The sequence below is a fragment of the Marmota marmota genome, unplaced genomic scaffold (genome assembly GCF_001458135.2).
Source record: "Marmota marmota marmota unplaced genomic scaffold, marMar, whole genome shotgun sequence".
Classification (NCBI taxonomy): domain Eukaryota; kingdom Metazoa; phylum Chordata; class Mammalia; order Rodentia; family Sciuridae; genus Marmota; species Marmota marmota.
In genome coordinates, this window is record NW_026000068.1 from 24,759,364 (window position 1) to 24,776,357 (window position 16,994).

Consider the following 16,994-nt stretch of genomic DNA (forward strand, 5'->3'; position numbering starts at 1 on the left):
GGGGGGGGGGGGGGGGGTCATGCAATGATTCATTTTAAAGAGAAGATTTTATTCTAAGACATTTACTTCAGTTAAAATATAGGAATCCTTTGGGAAAGTAGTCAACAAGCACCTCAGAAAGCAGATAAGAAAGCATTTACAATAATCAATAAAGAAAGGATAGTGATCTAAATTTAAGAAAAGGAAATGGAGCTGAATCAATAAACCTGGTGGGACAGGGGGTTGAAACAATACTTCTTTTGTCTTGACTGCCAATTTAAGGAAAATGTGCTATATATTGAGTGTGGGTGTGCAGGAAGCAATGATAAATACATTATCCATTACAAATACACTGGTATTGCATGACATCGAAATGGTCCATCCAGTTCATGGTCTGATGTTTGAGAATAATCTGTGGTAGGAATATACACTTGGAAACCCGTCAGCATATGGGCGGTCATTTAAGCCTCAACTTCAAGTCAGTGAGAACATCCAGAGAAAAGCATGCAAAGTTAGAAGAAAGCCAGTAACTGAAACCTAAGCAGTATCAAAAGTGAGAAGGGCAAAGAAAAAAGTAAATTCAAATTCATGTATAAAGCACACTAACTAGAATTACAGAAATCAAAGAGCAGCGGCAACATACATTTATATAGAGAAAATTTACAATAACAAAGTTAAAAGTATTTGCTCAGCATTATACTGACAGCTAAAAATAGTAAATGGAAGGGATTGGACTGCTCTACAAATCTGATCCAATTGTTTTGCCTTTGTAAATAATTTAAAAATAAAACTGAAATACATAGTCTAGATTTAAATGAGATAGCATCCTAAAAATGAAGACATTATGTTGTTACTTTCAAAAGAACACTATATATGTCATAAAATATGTTTCATTTTAACTTGGTTCTTGATGTACACATGTATATTCTGAAATGTTCATTAAGAAACTGTTTCAAATAGAACAGTAGTTACCAGGGGCCAGGGACCTAAAGCACTAGAAGGTATGGAAAGAAGACAATGTAGACAGGATGCAGTTGGACAAGAGTAACTTCTCTACAGTTCTATATCACAGTAGGGTAACTATGTCTGACAAAAACTATATAATTCAAAATAGCTAGTAGAGAAAAATTTTTAATGTTTTCAACACTATGAAGTAAGTATTTGAAGTAATGAATATACCAAGTACTCTGATATGTTCCTTATTCACAGTATACATGTATTGAAATATCACACTGTACCAATAAATATGTACACTTACATGTCCATTAAAAAGGAAGCCAGGTGTGGTGGCACACACCTGTAATCCCAGCAACTTGGGAGGCTGAGTCAGGAGCATTGCAAGTTCAAAGCCAGCCTCAGCAAAGCGAGGTGCAAAGCAACTCAGTGAGATCCTATTTCCAAATAAAATACAAAATAGGGCTGGGAATGTGGTTCAGTGGCCGAGTGCCCAAGTTCAGTCCCCTAGTACCTCCACCACTAAAAAAACAAAAAGGAAAAAAAAAAAAGAGCTCAGTGTGATGGCACATGCCCTATCCCAGCTAACTCTGAAGGCTGAGGCCAGGAGGATTTTGAGTCCAAAGCCAGCTAGTCAACTTAGCAATACCCTATGTCAAAATAAAAAATAAAAGGGCTAGAGATGTAGCTCAGTGGTAGAGTACTTGCCTAAAATGAATGAGGCTCTAGGTTCAATTCCTAGTATTTATAAATGAATGAGTGAATGAATAAATAGATATACTTCAGTTTGGACAGTAATATTTTTAATCTTACTTGCTACCCTCATTACCAGTAAACTGTTGGCATGAACCTTTCTCTCCAACTAGAAGTTTAAACATACAATTGTCTTATGCTCTTATATTTTGTGAACCTTTATTTAAAAATATATGACTGTATTAAAAAAAGAGGAATGATAATGTAGAACAAATGGAAAGTAGCAAAGAGAAAAGATGAATCAACTTTTCCCACTTAAATGGTAACAACTGCAGTACCAGGGAAAAGTTAATTTTTTCAAAATACTCTACATAGTTTTTATTTAAAAAGAAAATCATTTACCAGAAACTGGACTAAATTGTTAAGTAATATAATATAGCTTTCTGAAATTATATAGCAAATATGGCCTAGCAAAAAGTCCTGAAGAACCCATGAAAAAATACATTACTCCTTAATCTCTTGGGATGACATTTTGGAACCTAGTAAACACTGTTTCATATTTTCTTTTGAGTCATTTTCTCTTTCACTCTTTCTCATCAAGCCATATCTCAACCAGTACACCAGTTTTACTTCTGCTGCAACCAGAGCAACACCTGATCAACATTAACTAAAAAAATTTAAAGTTGACTTCATGTTTTTAAATTAAAATTCCTTTTATTCCAGTTCTTCTGACTTCAACTTCTTTATACGACAGTTGTTCAAATGAATTTTTAAGGTATAAACAAAAGTTAGCCTTCAATGTCACAGGTGTGTCAACAACAACAAAAAAATTTCCAGGGCTGAGAATATAACTCAGAGCACTTACTTAGAGGTCCTAGGCTTGATATAATAATTATAGTTGTTATTACCACCACCTGGTATAATAGGAAGGAAATATACCTAGTATATATTAAAATTAAAGAGTGCCAGGTGTGGTGGCGCAACTCCAAAGGCTGAGATAGGGAGATCTCAAGTTGAAGTTCAACCTGGGCAACTTAGTGAGACCTTGTCTCAAAACAAAATAAAAAAGGCTACAGATATAGCTCAGAGGTAGAGTGGCCCTGAATTTGATAACCACAAATCACTACCACAACCCCCAATTAATTCAGACACATCTTCTTGCAGTAATGACAGAAAGTCTGAAACCAAATGATTTTCCTGTTCTATACAACTAGAAAACTGGAGAAAATACAGAAATAACTATTTTCTGATATTGGGCAACAAATAAGTTCACAAATGTGATCTGTGAGAGGGAAGAAATAAATGAGAAAGGTCTACGATTACCCTTATTTTCCACTTGGAAAGATACTCGGTACTAAGGAACAATAAGATGTCTTGCACAGACAGAAAACAGTTTGGGGAAGCTGAAGCAGCTAGAATATGTGGGACAGAGCACCAAAGAAGAAGAAATAACAAAGAAAAAGCACAGAATCTGCATAGAGCCTTTGGCTGAATACAAAGATCCATGCACATAAAATGAAACTTCACAGACCAAACAAAGAATAATTATCATGGAGCTATATACCAAACAACTAGAAGCCTTCAACCAGCCAGAATTAAGACTCTTCATATAACACACAGAAAAGTCATGACATAAAAATAAGGTAAGGCTAAATGAGTCCTAGAGTAAATCTCCCCCAACAAAGCTAAAAGCATAAGCCTAACAGAACCAAGCTTATTCCCAAATAAATGACCTGTCGGAAAAAATGTCAACATTTTTTAAAGAGAATAAAATCCAGCCAGTTGGATCCAGGAGGCTGAGGCAGGAGGATTGCAAGTCCAAGGCCAGCCTCAGTAATTTAGCAAGGCCATGTCTTAAAAAAATATGGGGGGGGGGGTCTGAGGATGCAGAGGAGTGATAAAGTATCTTTGGGTTCAATTCCCAAAAGAAAAAAAAGAAATCTAGACCCTCAACAACACATTCATGGTGTCTATTGTCCAACACAAGATTACCAGACAATTGAAAATTAAATCACAATATACTACAGAAAATGTTACCAACTAGCTACACACGGTGGCACACACCTATAATCTCAGCAAGTCAGGGGGGCTAAACAACAAGATGGTAAGTTTGAGGCCAGCTTCAGTAACTTAGTGAGACCCTACCTCAAAAATAAAAATAAAAAGGGCTGGGGGTGTATTTCAGTAATAAAGTACCCTCGGGTTCAATCCCTGACACAAAAGAAAGGAAAAGAGGGGAAAAAAAAGAAAACCCTGCCTACTAAGAAGACCCTGAACAAATTATTACTCAGTCTTCTCTGGCCACTTGCAGCATTTCCCTATGTTAAAGTCAGAGATTTAAGAGGCAGAAGCAGCCTTCCATAATAATAACTTTTAAAAAAAAAAAAGTAAGTAAACAAAGATCCCACTAAAAAGTAAGACAAAGAATAAGTTGTCACAAGACAGATCTTTCCATTTGTAACTACTACACATTATGCATCTAATGACCCAAATCATCATAAAAATAGTATATATGGAATACACTAGTTACTAATATATAATAAATACAACATTTTTGAGCCTGCTTATGAAATTAAAAATACACACACACACACACACACACTGGTTTTTACCCCCAGTTTCTAACACAGAATTCCCAAGATCCATAATTTCCTGACTGAAAGGAGTGACTAACAAAGAACTCCAAATCCTTTAGAACTTTCTTGGTAATAAGAGCAACTTTTGTCCTAATAAAGTGACTCTTGGCGGGCTCCTGGCAAGACCAAACCATGATTAGAAATCTGGAACTTTCAGTCTCAAATTTGTCCTCTGGGTAGGCAAAAAAAAGTTAGAAATTGATTATTAGGCTCCATAAAAGACAGCATTTGGAGGACTTCTAGGTTGGTGAACAAACCTAGGGGATGTGAGGGTGTCGCATCCAAACTCCACAGTGAAATAAAGCTCCCATACTTAGGACCAGATTTTGCCTTGCCTCATGTATCTCTTTATCTATTTTAAAATATTCTTTGTAGTCAGGCATGGTGGTGCATGCCTATAACCCCCTAGATGGTAAGTTTGAGGCCAGCTTCAGTAACTTAGTGAGACCCTACCTCAAAAATAAAAATATTTATTTTTAAATATTAAAAATATTTAATATTTAAATTAGCTAGGGAGGCTGAGGCAGGAGGATCCACACTTCAGAGTCAGCCTCGGCAAAAGCAAGGTGCTAAGAAACTCAGGATGACCCTATCTCTAAATAAAAAATACAAAATAGGGCTGGGGATGTGGCTCAGTGGTTGAGTGCCCCTGAATTCAATCCCTGGTACAATAAAAAAAAAAAAAAAAAACTCTTTGTTATTAATCAGCAATAAATAAAATGTATTCCTGTGCTCTATGAGCTGCTCTAGTCCAGGGTAACCTGATTTTAAAGCCAAGTCAGACAGAAATTATGGGTAACCTAAGGACCTGTTAATAATTGGTGTCTAAAATATAGAGCAACCTAGTGGACTGAGGCCCCAACATGTAGGTCAGCATTAACTCCAATTATTGTTAAGAAATTTAACTGGAACTATAGGATATTCAGTAGTCAGAGAATTGGTCTAAAAGGGAAAAATCGTCTATACATCTGGTCAGAGAAGTGTTGAGTATAAAGATAGCTGATTTTTCCTATATATTCATCTGCTGTCAGAAGAAGTACTAAACATGATGTAAGTATAGAAGGCAAAATAGTGGGTTGTTTCCATTATACTACTTAATACAAAATAGGGCTGAGGATGACTCAGTGGTTGAGTGTCCCCCAGTACCAATACAAAACAAAACAAAAAAAAACAGAAACTGTTCAGTGTATCAGCAAAATCATGAGACACAATTCTGACATAGTTGGTTATTCTGATTCAAAGAAAACTAAAAGCAATCAATTAAAGAGTTACTATATGAAAGTATCATGACAGTGCAAGTGACTAGTGAAAAGTAAACACAAATGAAGAAAAGAAAATAATAAGAAGCCACAGAAAAAAAAATATAAAAAGAAAATAGCCAAAAAACACTGTAATTGAAGGGGCAATTCTGGCAATGATATCAGAGAAGTATCACTACAAAATCTCTGTCAATGAAGATGGTCCTCAATCAAGAAAAGGTTAAATTATACTTCAGTACAAATATATTTGGATTACAACAAAGAATCACTTTTAGAAATAACTCATATTAGTTGAAATAAAAGATGCTGGCATTCAAAGGAAAAGGCAAAGAATTCACAGAATGTTTGAGTATTCAATGGTTTATCCCTTTTAAATGAAAAATTTTATACTTAAGGCAGCTACCTCCCTCCTCCCATTAATCTTTGTGCCAAATAACTTGAGCTGAATCTTGCTATTCTATAATTTTCTCCAATGAGTTGAGAAAGTTATGAGTCTACTCTAGTAACCTCTGACTTTAGTATAACTACTGCATTCTAAAATTCCCCAGAATATTCTTCTCAAGTTAGCCAAACCCTTTATTTGAAGTTAAGGTATGGGTTATAGTTTTTTTAATTTTCCCACTTTTGTTCTTCACAGACCCACTACCAAGATATTCTTTAAAACAGTGAATATGAAAGTTATTTCATTCAATAAATAAAGCAGGTTACTTACCTATAATGCTGACTCTCTGACAGATAAAAACCAGATCATCATGACTAATTAGAGTCTAACCATTGGATAAAGAATTCTTGAAAACTGAGTCCAAGATCTGCTCAATGAGGATTCTCAACCCTGAAACCCAAAAGTCCATGGAGGAAGTCCTCACTGGATGACGTACGTAAACATAGCTCAGACCAGGAATTAGAAGACAGAAGTTTGATCCTATTTCTTCCACTGATTTGATACTTTGCTCATTTTTGCACTACTGGGGATGTCCCAGGCATGCTAGGCAAGTACTCTATCACTGAGCTAAACCCTAGCCCTCAGTGAATATACCATGAATAACCTAAATTAATGAGTTAGGAAATGTGGATTGTATAATGCCACCTATCCTATGTCAAATGAGAAACTATATGAAATTGCTTCAATAATTTACAATATAGATGTAAAATTATCTGTGGCAGAATAATTCCTCTAGTGCTCTTTCTCTCTAAGGAAATCTATCCCTAGTGAATTTTCCTGAACCCTTAAAAGAAATTATTTTGACCAATAGCAAAAGTAGATTCTTAAAAAGCAAACTTATAAAAATTAGTATAAATTTTCTCTATTCAGGTTCTGAAATTGATGAAAATATCATAGCTCTCAACTAGTAAGTAAGCATGATACAACAGAAGGTCAATTTGTAATTATTTGGTGTTTATAAATGGCTGAAAAATAACATTCTCATCTGGAAACTATCTGAGTAATACACTTAGATAAGCAATAACTATCTTAAGACATTTGGATAAATTTATATAGTGGTACAAATGTTAGCAATCTGTTATCAATGAGTTAACTCTTTGCAAGGTCCTAACAATCTAGATAGAACCCCTATATTTGACTTTTCAATACTCTGAATTATTACAATACATACCAAAGACCCTTAACTGAAGCTATTCAAGGCCTTTCAAATAAAAATAACGTTGCACAATGAGAATTAAGTATCAAATGACCAAATCAAATTTTCATTTGAACACTTATTTTCTAGTGATTACCTTCTAAACTGAAAGAAAAGTTCTGAATATTAAAGCCCAGGACCGAAAATCTTCCATATCTGCACTTCCTAAAGCCGGAACTTCAAAACTCAAGAGATCCATTTCAGGGATTCTGATTCAAAATCAGCAAAAGGTCAATTCCCAAACAGAAAGAGCAACCACAGTTAGGTAAATGATCTCAGTCAAGTGAGCCCTCTAGGCCACAAAAGGAGTCACTAAGCATCATTTAACTTTCACAGAATCTGCCAACCTTGTAGATCAGAGAGCTTTGAGAGAAACTGTATTTCTTTTGATCATCTACTAAAATGATACACAGCTGGAATCTGCCACAAAAAGATTCTCTCTGGTCTCTTGCCACAGTTCTCCATTTTAATATATAAAAGCATAATATGGGCAAATGTGTTAAAGAGAGATAGCACATTAAAAGGCAACAAGGTAAGTACCCAGAGTATCTGCAGGTTCATTTTCCTGGCCCATACCCTAATTTACCATGTATTGGGTTTAAGATTAGACTCAACACACAGTATCTTTTCAAACATTTACAAGTCACAAAATAACCTTATATGTGATGGCCTTGCAAATGAGATGGATAAATTAAAGGCTGAATGCCAGGATAGGTGGCTGCTGGTTAAATGATCACTTAGTTTAGAGGAAAATTTTTTATTTTAGCTGAGTAAAGTAGGGCTTCCTGCTTCTAGGCAAAAAATATCTTCTATTAACAAGCTATTTTTAAAATGGGCTATCAGGAAGTACTACTCATTCCCTTCTAGTAGAGACAATCATGGTTAGTCTGGACAGTGCTTGATTCTCAGTTTCAAAGTACAATTATCTAGAGAACTTTTCTAGCATAAGACTAAGGAAAAAAGAAATATTTGACAGGGTATGTATTAATGCATGTTTATTAAAATAAAATAATCCACTGACCCCAAATGCCTTAAAAAAAAAAAAAAAAACCCTAATGGCTTTTAACATTATAAACTTTTCAAACTGCCATAAACTTGAGACTTGAAAGCATGACACAGGTATCACATTGCTATTTAACAAGGGTAACTTGGGTAAAAAGAGCTAATATTATATCCAATTATCTCTGGGTTCTAGACAAAAAGCACAGAAATGGGAGTATGCAAGAGAAGAAAGGTACTTTAATGAAAGAAATTACCCTCTTTCAATTTTCCTAAATTCATCTCTAACCAATATGCTAATCATGATGCTATCTCTCCATCTTATTTGTCCCAATTTTCTTCCTTGAAAAAACAAAAGTTAAAAATGAAGTATCATATTGTACCATCTTCAAAATATTTGAAGCATGGCAAATAGGCAAGATTGAGTGATTGATTTTCCCCCCAAGGTTACCCAATAAAGTATTAATTTGAGAATACTGTCCAAAGTAACCAACATACAAATTCCAAAGGACTCTGCATATTTGAAGGAAGCCATGAAACCATATTGCTCTAATCTAAAGATGAACATGGATGAAGATGGAATATCACCTTTTGATATTATAGACAATATCTTTAGGTAATTGTTTTATGGGAACACATTCTTTAGAATCATCATCAGGAAATCTCTTACAAAATACTACAGTGACTATTAATGGAAAAATATTTTCCAAGATCTACTGATGATCTACCAGCCAAGACTTATGAGAAAGAAACAATGAAAATCAAATAATAAAACAAATAAAGTAACATTTTATACAATTGGGGATGTAGTTCCGTAGTAGAGCACTTGCCTAACATGTGCCAGCCCCTGGGTTTGATCCACAGAATAGAGAGGTTTGGGGGTGATAAACTTTAAGACAGGTGTGGTGGTGCACACCTACTTAGAAAGCTGAGGCAAAATGATCACTTGAGCCCACAAGTTTTAAAAGCAGTCTGTGCAACATAGCAAGACCCTGTGAGAAAAAATCATTTTTGGTACTTCCTCAACGTATTTGTTTTGCATCCTTGTATTTGTAGATTAAACACCTCTACTTTTAAAAATTGATACTGTATATGAATAGTAATAACTTAATTCTTGTTTTTAAATTTTCATTTATACAATTATGATGTTTTTCTATCTCAAATTAGACTTCAAACATTTCAAATACATGAGATTCCTAACATTTTTTAAAAGTAAATTTATAAAACTCTCAAATAATATGAACTCTTCATTAAATCCAGTATTAAACATTATTTTAAAAGCAAACAAAAATTTTTTTTCAAAAAAAGAAACCTACTAGGTAGGTCATCAAATTACCCTATACAAATCTGAATCATCTCTTAGGCATGGCCAAAAATGTATCATGTGCTATAACCAGGATTTGATACTTTGATCTGAACATAATGGAGTCTGGCAATTGTCACAACAAAAACACTAGAAAGGGTTCTCAATATCAAAGTATTTTTGCACAGCTAATACAATCTGATTATAAGTTTAAAAGCCTACCATTTAAAAATAAAGGTAATTAACTTATTAAATAAGCTTTTTACTGTTGTTGATCACAGTATTTATGATGAGCATTGTTTGTTATAGTTTCTTAGCTTCTTTTAGGATTATTAAGACAGAATTAACTCCAATTCACTTGTGTTACTTTCCAGAATACTTTAAAGTAATTCTAAGCAAAACTGTAAAAAATTTGGACATAGAATTCTTTATTTAGAAAAGTGTCTTTTTAAGTAAAGACTAAGAAGTGATGATATTTTGAAATAGTCTTCCCTTATATTTACTATTAGGAAAAGTTGTGTCAAACAATTTTATGTAAACTAGAGAACAGATACTAACTCTAGCTAATGAGCTAATTATAACATACTATTAACTGTCATGGTATTAACAGTAATATCTAATTTTCTAAGTCACAGAAATCAAAGATAATGCATAAAGCACAATTTTTAAAACCAAAATTTTAATTGGGATTTAAATGTAAGCAACTAAGATAAAAGGAGATTTCTAGCTTGCCAGATTTCCCATATCTGGATGATGTGTACACACACATTATTTGTTCTATACTATCTAAAGGAATAGATTATTACATAAAATTCTACAGCTATAAAACAAATTATATTGTGGTAAGTCAAGATGTTCCCATTTTATAAATTACCCTAAATGGTTTAAAACTTAAGAAAAAATAATAACACTATCATTCATGTTTCTACGTCTTTTCTTGTATATGTGAAATACCAGCAAAACTGTGTTGTCATAGGGAGGAGTAATAAACTTGAGTTTTAAAGTCTTCAGATTTTTTTTAAGAGTTAAAAATAATCATTATGCTAAACCAAAACTTTTAGTTAAAGCATTAATTTTATCTGTAATAAAAATGTACTATGAATAGAATGTATGAATAAATAGTGAAAACTGGGGGAATAATAAACAAAGCAGAATTCATGGTTACCATATTTACACATACTCTTTGTTGTGTTTCAGTGCCACATGATCTGATTCAAAGTAATAAACATCAGGATCATCATCTTCCTCTTCTGTAATGTGCTGATTGGCACTCTCTTTGGCAGATGGCAAATGTCCAATATTAAGTCTTGTCTCTGAGGGTTGCTTACTTAGTCCTTCACTTCCATAGTTTTGAGAGTCACAACATATAGCTTTTTCATTTTGAGAAATTTCATCAGGATTTGTGGGAGACTCACTTACATTATCACTAACAGGTGCATTTGTTTCATTGGAACTATGATTATTCTCCTCAAATTGTCCATTTTCTCTGCAAGGAGAACCATTTTTAGTGGGACTACCTCTGGTAGGGACCGCCCTTCGAGGTGAAGTTCGTAGGGTATAGCGATGTTCTTGAGGCTCTGATAAAGACATCATCTGAGATGAAACACAATCTAGAACAGAAGATGAATCTAGTTCTCCAGAGACTGGCATACTCTCAAGATTTGTGTCCAGGATGTTACTGGTGTTTTCATTACACTGCTCTTTTGAGGCACTGCTATCTCCCACCACATCTACTTCCTCCTCAGAATCCCTTAAAGATGACTGAATTTCAGAAATGGGGCCTGAAGCTGGCTCAGTAGTCAGCTGATTAACATGTTCCACAGGCAGGCAGGTAGTTAATATTTTGTGGTCCTCCAACTTGACCTGCACTTCTGAATTTGTGCAAGGCACGTTATGGTCTATATAACTGTCCTCCTTCCTACTATCAAGGAACATTGATGTTTTGGTTTCTGAATCCCCATTTTCAGCTAATGATTTTTCCTGCAACACATAGGAACCAGTGCTATTTTGTTTAGTGTTCCCATCGGGTTGACAGTCATCACAGTTTATAACAGCTGAATCACTGTCATCAACACCATTGACAGCCAAATAGCCTGTGATTTCTTCAACTACTGTAGAATTAAGTGGCCCTTCCTCATTGAGATTCACCTTTTTAATTTCCCCTTTCTCACAATCATCCAGTATAAGACATCGACAAGCTCGTTTAGTCCCTTGAAAATCTGCATCATTGTCCACTACTGTACTCCTCTGTTCTACTGACTCCTTGTCTGATTTTATAGGTGAATCTTCTTCTGAACTGTTGGGTGCTTCTGATCTAAGACAACGCTTAATTCTTTTTAAAACTGGTGATACAGGTTCTGTTTGCCTTCTCTCACAATTTTCTATGGCCTGCCTTTCTATGTTATCCTTTTCTGAAGAAGAAAGTCCTCTTTTCCTAGGGCTTACCCATGATTCTCGAGTACTTTGCTGTTTTAAATCAGTGGTTCTTCCATTATTGTTTCCTTTCTGAATTTGTACAGGCTCTGGTCTCTTCTTTGGTGATCTTGATCGCACTTGGGAATGAGAAGAGATTTCTTCAGGGTGAGCAATGCTACGATTCCTTAATGTTCTACCACAAAAAGATTCATCCAAGCCGTTTAACCCCACTGTTGATCTTGTAACACGAGTAGATCGGGAAGCAGCCATACTATGGCAAGTCCCTACAATACGGTCATCATGATCCACTCATTGGGAAACCTTCAAAAACGTAAACAAAATAATGAGAAAAAGGTAATAGTTAATATACCTAAAACAAAAGTTTATAAAGCCATAATTTTTTATTGTAAGTATAGCCAACATTAATAAATTATGAGACAAAAGTTCTTTTATTTCCAATGATATGAATTACAGCTAACAATTATATGGAACAATTAATATGTGCCAGGAATCATCTTATTTGTTTAACACACATTAACTCACAAGAACTCGGGTGCTTCTATCACTCCTAATCTACAAATGAGGAGACTGAAGCACCATTTGAGTAATCTGTTCAAAGTCATACAGCTAGTAAGTGGCACTGCAGGGCTCTAGAGACCATGCGTTTAGCCTGCCTCACCATTTATTTCTCTCAGACAAGCACCAAATATCCAGAAACAAAAAATCTATCTTAAAAGATGAGATTTCATCTTGGTTACTAAAATAATAATCTTAAATTTATATAACAGCTATCTTGCAAAAACTATTCCAATCATTTCTAAGATTCTCTCAAAACATTCTTAGGAGATAGAAAGGCAGACTGTTCTTTATAATTTGCTCTTACTAACATACATTTCAGGTCAAATTCCTCCATAAGAATCTATTTGTATCCAAAAAATTTTGGTTGTAGTAGAGGTTTTTTTGGTAATTAAATAGATGGAAAGAAATCACAATCTTAGTTTGTACTGGCTAACACCAAAATAAAACAAAGTCTTCCTAGTCTCCAGAAGAGAAGCCATAAACCAGAAAGTGAAAGGAAGTATTCTAAAAGCATAGAAGGAAATGGGAAAGAAGCCTCTGAGCAAATATTTACATTTAAGACATCAGAAGTATACACATAACCCTACCCTTTCCCTCTTTGAACTCCTGTGTATATAGAGTATGTCAGTTTTAACGCATGGTTTATGACATGAAACAAGTTTTCTGATGCTTGATGTTTCCAAGAGATCAATGTGAGGAATAATGAATAAAAGCCCTGATGATCCATATGGATAAACTCTGAAAGATTTAATGATAGCTTCCAAAGGCTCCCCGATTGAGCACAATAAAGGAACTGTTAACATCTCAAGTCTCCATTACCTACTCTTCATCTTTCATAAGATACTTTGTAACTTAACTGCAGGATGGTTAGAGAAAGAGGCCAATCGTGGCCATAATACAAAGTTCCAGAGTTTGCTCCTGCCTTTTGCCACCCTTCTACAGCCTCCCTCAAGTATAACCCTCCAAATGCCCTCCTAGCCGTTTCCCTTGGCAAATCAAACACAATCTCTTCTTTGTCTCAACTAGAAGAATCTAACAATGGAAAGGTCAGAATTACAGAAGACACTGCAACATGTACCATATACAAAAAAGAAACTTCAAAAGGATATTGTCTCTTCCTGCTGACACAGAGATGTAAGAAAAAAAGGGTTCTGTATCCCTGTTTCTGGATGCCTTCAAATGAATTTTGAGAAAAGTGGCCTGTTAAACTATGTTATGTTGGTTGAATTTTAGTTTTGTTTTAGAGTATGGCATACTTTCAAATTTTTAATTAACATATTTTAAAAAGCTTACAAGACTCGTAAAACCAACCCTGGAACTAAAGCACAGTAATTTGTTCTAGATACTTTTGTAGTAATCAAGTGAACAGTAAGAATGGGGCACATCAACCAGAAATTAGAAAGTTTCTTATAGTAAACTTTTACTGTTTGGAAATTCCTTACAGAGATTTGTGATACACCATAAATTTCTGCTTATAATTACAATAAATTTAAATTAAACTTCAAATGATATTTTAAAAGAACATACACTAAAAAATAGTAAAAGAAATTTATTTCACGTACCGAAATCGAAAGCTATCAAATTTGAAGATTAAATATTAAGTACCCATATACATTTACAAATAAAAACTAACAGTAATTTTTATTGAAAAAAACCTAATGCAAATAACTTCAATATAAACTTGATTATAATTTATGGTTCAAAACTAATATTAACAATAGTAATATTTTACAAACATACACAAAGAATGTTAATTTTTACTTTCAAAATGCAAGGCCAATTAAAGGTGCAGAAATCTCTTAAATGACTCCATTAATAGGACTTCCTAATTTCTCCTTTCTTTCCACACCAAACTGAATAGAAACAATATCTGTTCTGCAGTACAACTTCCCAAAAAGAGACTACTTTGTATTTTGGATGAAATAAAACTATTATTATTAGTACTCAAAATTACTTATACAGTGTGTGTTTCTGTGTATCATTACAAAATACCTATAATGAGGGCCTATATTATCTCTTCACCATTTCCATGATGATAATATTGAAACATTCATTACTGTAAAAGATTTACACTTCTTTTTGCGTCTTCGGCTCCCCAAAATTTTTTTATTCCATTCAGTAACTACAATGAAGTACAAGTTTTAAGGTTCTTAAGGTTGGCATTTAAAGAGAACCTATTTAAAACAAGGGTCTTTTGGTAAACTCTTACAACTCCAAATGTAACCTGAACTGAACATGATGGCACACACCTGTAATTCCAGCTACTCAGAAGGCTGAGGCATGAGAACAGTCTGGGCAACTCAAGAAGAAAAGAAAAAAGAAAAAATTACAAGGACTGAGATGTGCTTCAGTGGTAAAAATGCCCATTACTGCAAAAATAAATAAATACTGAAAAAATATTCAAATGTAACCTGAAAAGCACCATTAACGGAAACTCTTAGAAACTTACTAAAAATGCAGAATGGGGGCTTAGAAGTATAGTTCAGCAGTAGAATACTTGTCTAGAATGCTGGAGACCGTGGGTTTGATTCTCAGAAAATGTGGGACTGTGAGGTCCCGCCCCAAACCTACCACTGAATCAGATTCCCAGATGATTCATGTATATATTAGAGGATGAGATTACTGAACTCAAGACAGTATTCTAATAATATAATCCATTAAGTTTCAAACCAAATTATTTACTTATAATATACCCCTTAATTCTTTACTGGACACTAATTATTCAAAAACATTTATAAATAAAGCCATGATCTCTCAGGCTACAGAAGCATTAAAGAGAAGTCTGTAAAAATCTTCTAACTTGGGCTGGGATTATGGCTCAGTGACAGAGCGCTGGTCTCACATATGTGATGCACTAGGTTTAATCCTCAACACCATATAAAAATAAATAAACAAAATGAAGATATTGTGCCCATGTATAACTAAAAAAAAATTTTTTTTTAAATCTTGTAACTTCAATTAACACATTACATACACTTAAGGCAATAAATTGTTAAAATTATGAAGAGTAGACTTTAATAAAAATATAACTAATCTTCCCTCTAATGCATTTTTTTTTCCTTCTGCTCTATGCATTTTCCTTCATATCTTTTCTCTTTTGGATAAGTATATTTAAAGTACACATTTTCTGTAATTATCTGATAAACTGAATACAAAATTCAATAAGCAAAAAGGGACCAAAAATGTCTACATTACTCAGTGTTGTTTTCCTCATTTTAGCTGCATAACAGTTACTGAAGAATCCAGTAAAGAGGACTGAATCACGAATTTATATTCCTGCCAAATATTAAGTGGCTAAGGAGAAGATAGACAATGAAAACCTTAGCCAGTACCCATTTGGAAATAGATATTTAATCACCCTGGTTTTAAAATTAAGGGAAATTATTAAGTTAACACATTCATATGGGGAAAATCCAATCTATGAAAATCATGGGAAAAAAATAATCTAATAGACTCAAGATTTTTCAGTTACCCACCAATTAATCAACAGTAGCACTTTCTGGAAGACAGGTAAGAGAATAATCAATCACTAGAATTAAACAGACTCTCTAACCAGTCTTCTCCGTCCTATTCAGTTTTCATTCTATCAAAGGGCCTATTTAAGGAGGGCTACTTTATTCATATTAATCTCCAAATCCTACACCTAATTCCACAAAACTCATTTATTTAACACTGAACCACAAACTTGAGCCAATTATGCCCAAATCTGACTGTGATATTCTGAAACATTACCAGCTGTTTAAAATCATAATTTCCAGCCCCTGTGATCATACTTAAACTCATCAGTAAGAATTAAAAGGAATAATAACTTTTAATAAGAAAGGCCAATATAATGAAATACTGCTCCAGCTATTACATTTACTTAAAAGAGAGAAATCTCAAAAAGCTATTTCAAAAACACTGCCTGTAACTATTCATTCCTACTACTATTATCACTAAAGTTGTTACCATTTATTTTGGGAATCGAGGAGTTGGCAATCCTCTGTTAACACCAATGTTCTGATTGTTGTATATATTATTATAATATTTAATTTTAGTAAGTGAACAATTTTTAGGTATCTGATCATGATACTGGTATACGTTCATGTATTAAAACCAAAGTAAGAGCTGGGGTTGTAGCTCAGCGGTAGAGCGCTTGCTTAGCATGTGCGAGGTGCTGGGTTTGATCCTCAGCACCATATAAAAATAAATAAATAAAATGAAGGTATTATGTCCAACTATAACTAAAAAATATATATATACACACACACACACAAAGTAAAAGGAAAAAAAACATGAGAGTTGGGGGAAGTGTCACAAATATGATTATTTTTCTACCTGACTAGAATGTAACTGTTTTAATAATGTTCAGGCTATGCTTGCCAGGTAAGGTAACGCGCACCTATAATCACAGCAACTAGGGAGAGGCTGAGAAAGAAAGACTGCAAGTTCAAGACAAGGCTGGGCAACTTGGCAAGACGTATCTCAAAGTAAAAATAAATAGGGATAGGGATGTCGCTCAGTGTAGAGTGCCCCTGGGTTCAATACTAAGTATTGGGGC

At 34.1% G+C, this 16,994-nt stretch overlaps 1 protein-coding gene across 4 annotated transcripts in view; it reads right to left on the bottom strand.

Annotated features, from left to right (window-relative positions):
• Zzz3 (zinc finger ZZ-type containing 3) overlaps positions 1 to 16,994 on the bottom strand; it is a 105,325-nt gene that overhangs the window by 46,898 nt on the left and 41,433 nt on the right. For 2 of the 4 annotated variants that reach the window (XM_015490532.2, XM_015490531.2), the window contains exon 3: positions 10,641 to 12,199. The exons of 1 other annotated variant lie outside the window; for it this stretch is intronic. In XM_015490532.2, coding sequence (XP_015346018.1) covers positions 10,641 to 12,145 — 1,505 coding nt within the window. In that variant the 5' untranslated portion in view covers positions 12,146 to 12,199. The remainder of the gene's footprint in view (positions 1 to 10,640; positions 12,200 to 16,994) is intronic. One more of the 4 variants, XM_048814095.1, reaches the window with a different exon arrangement.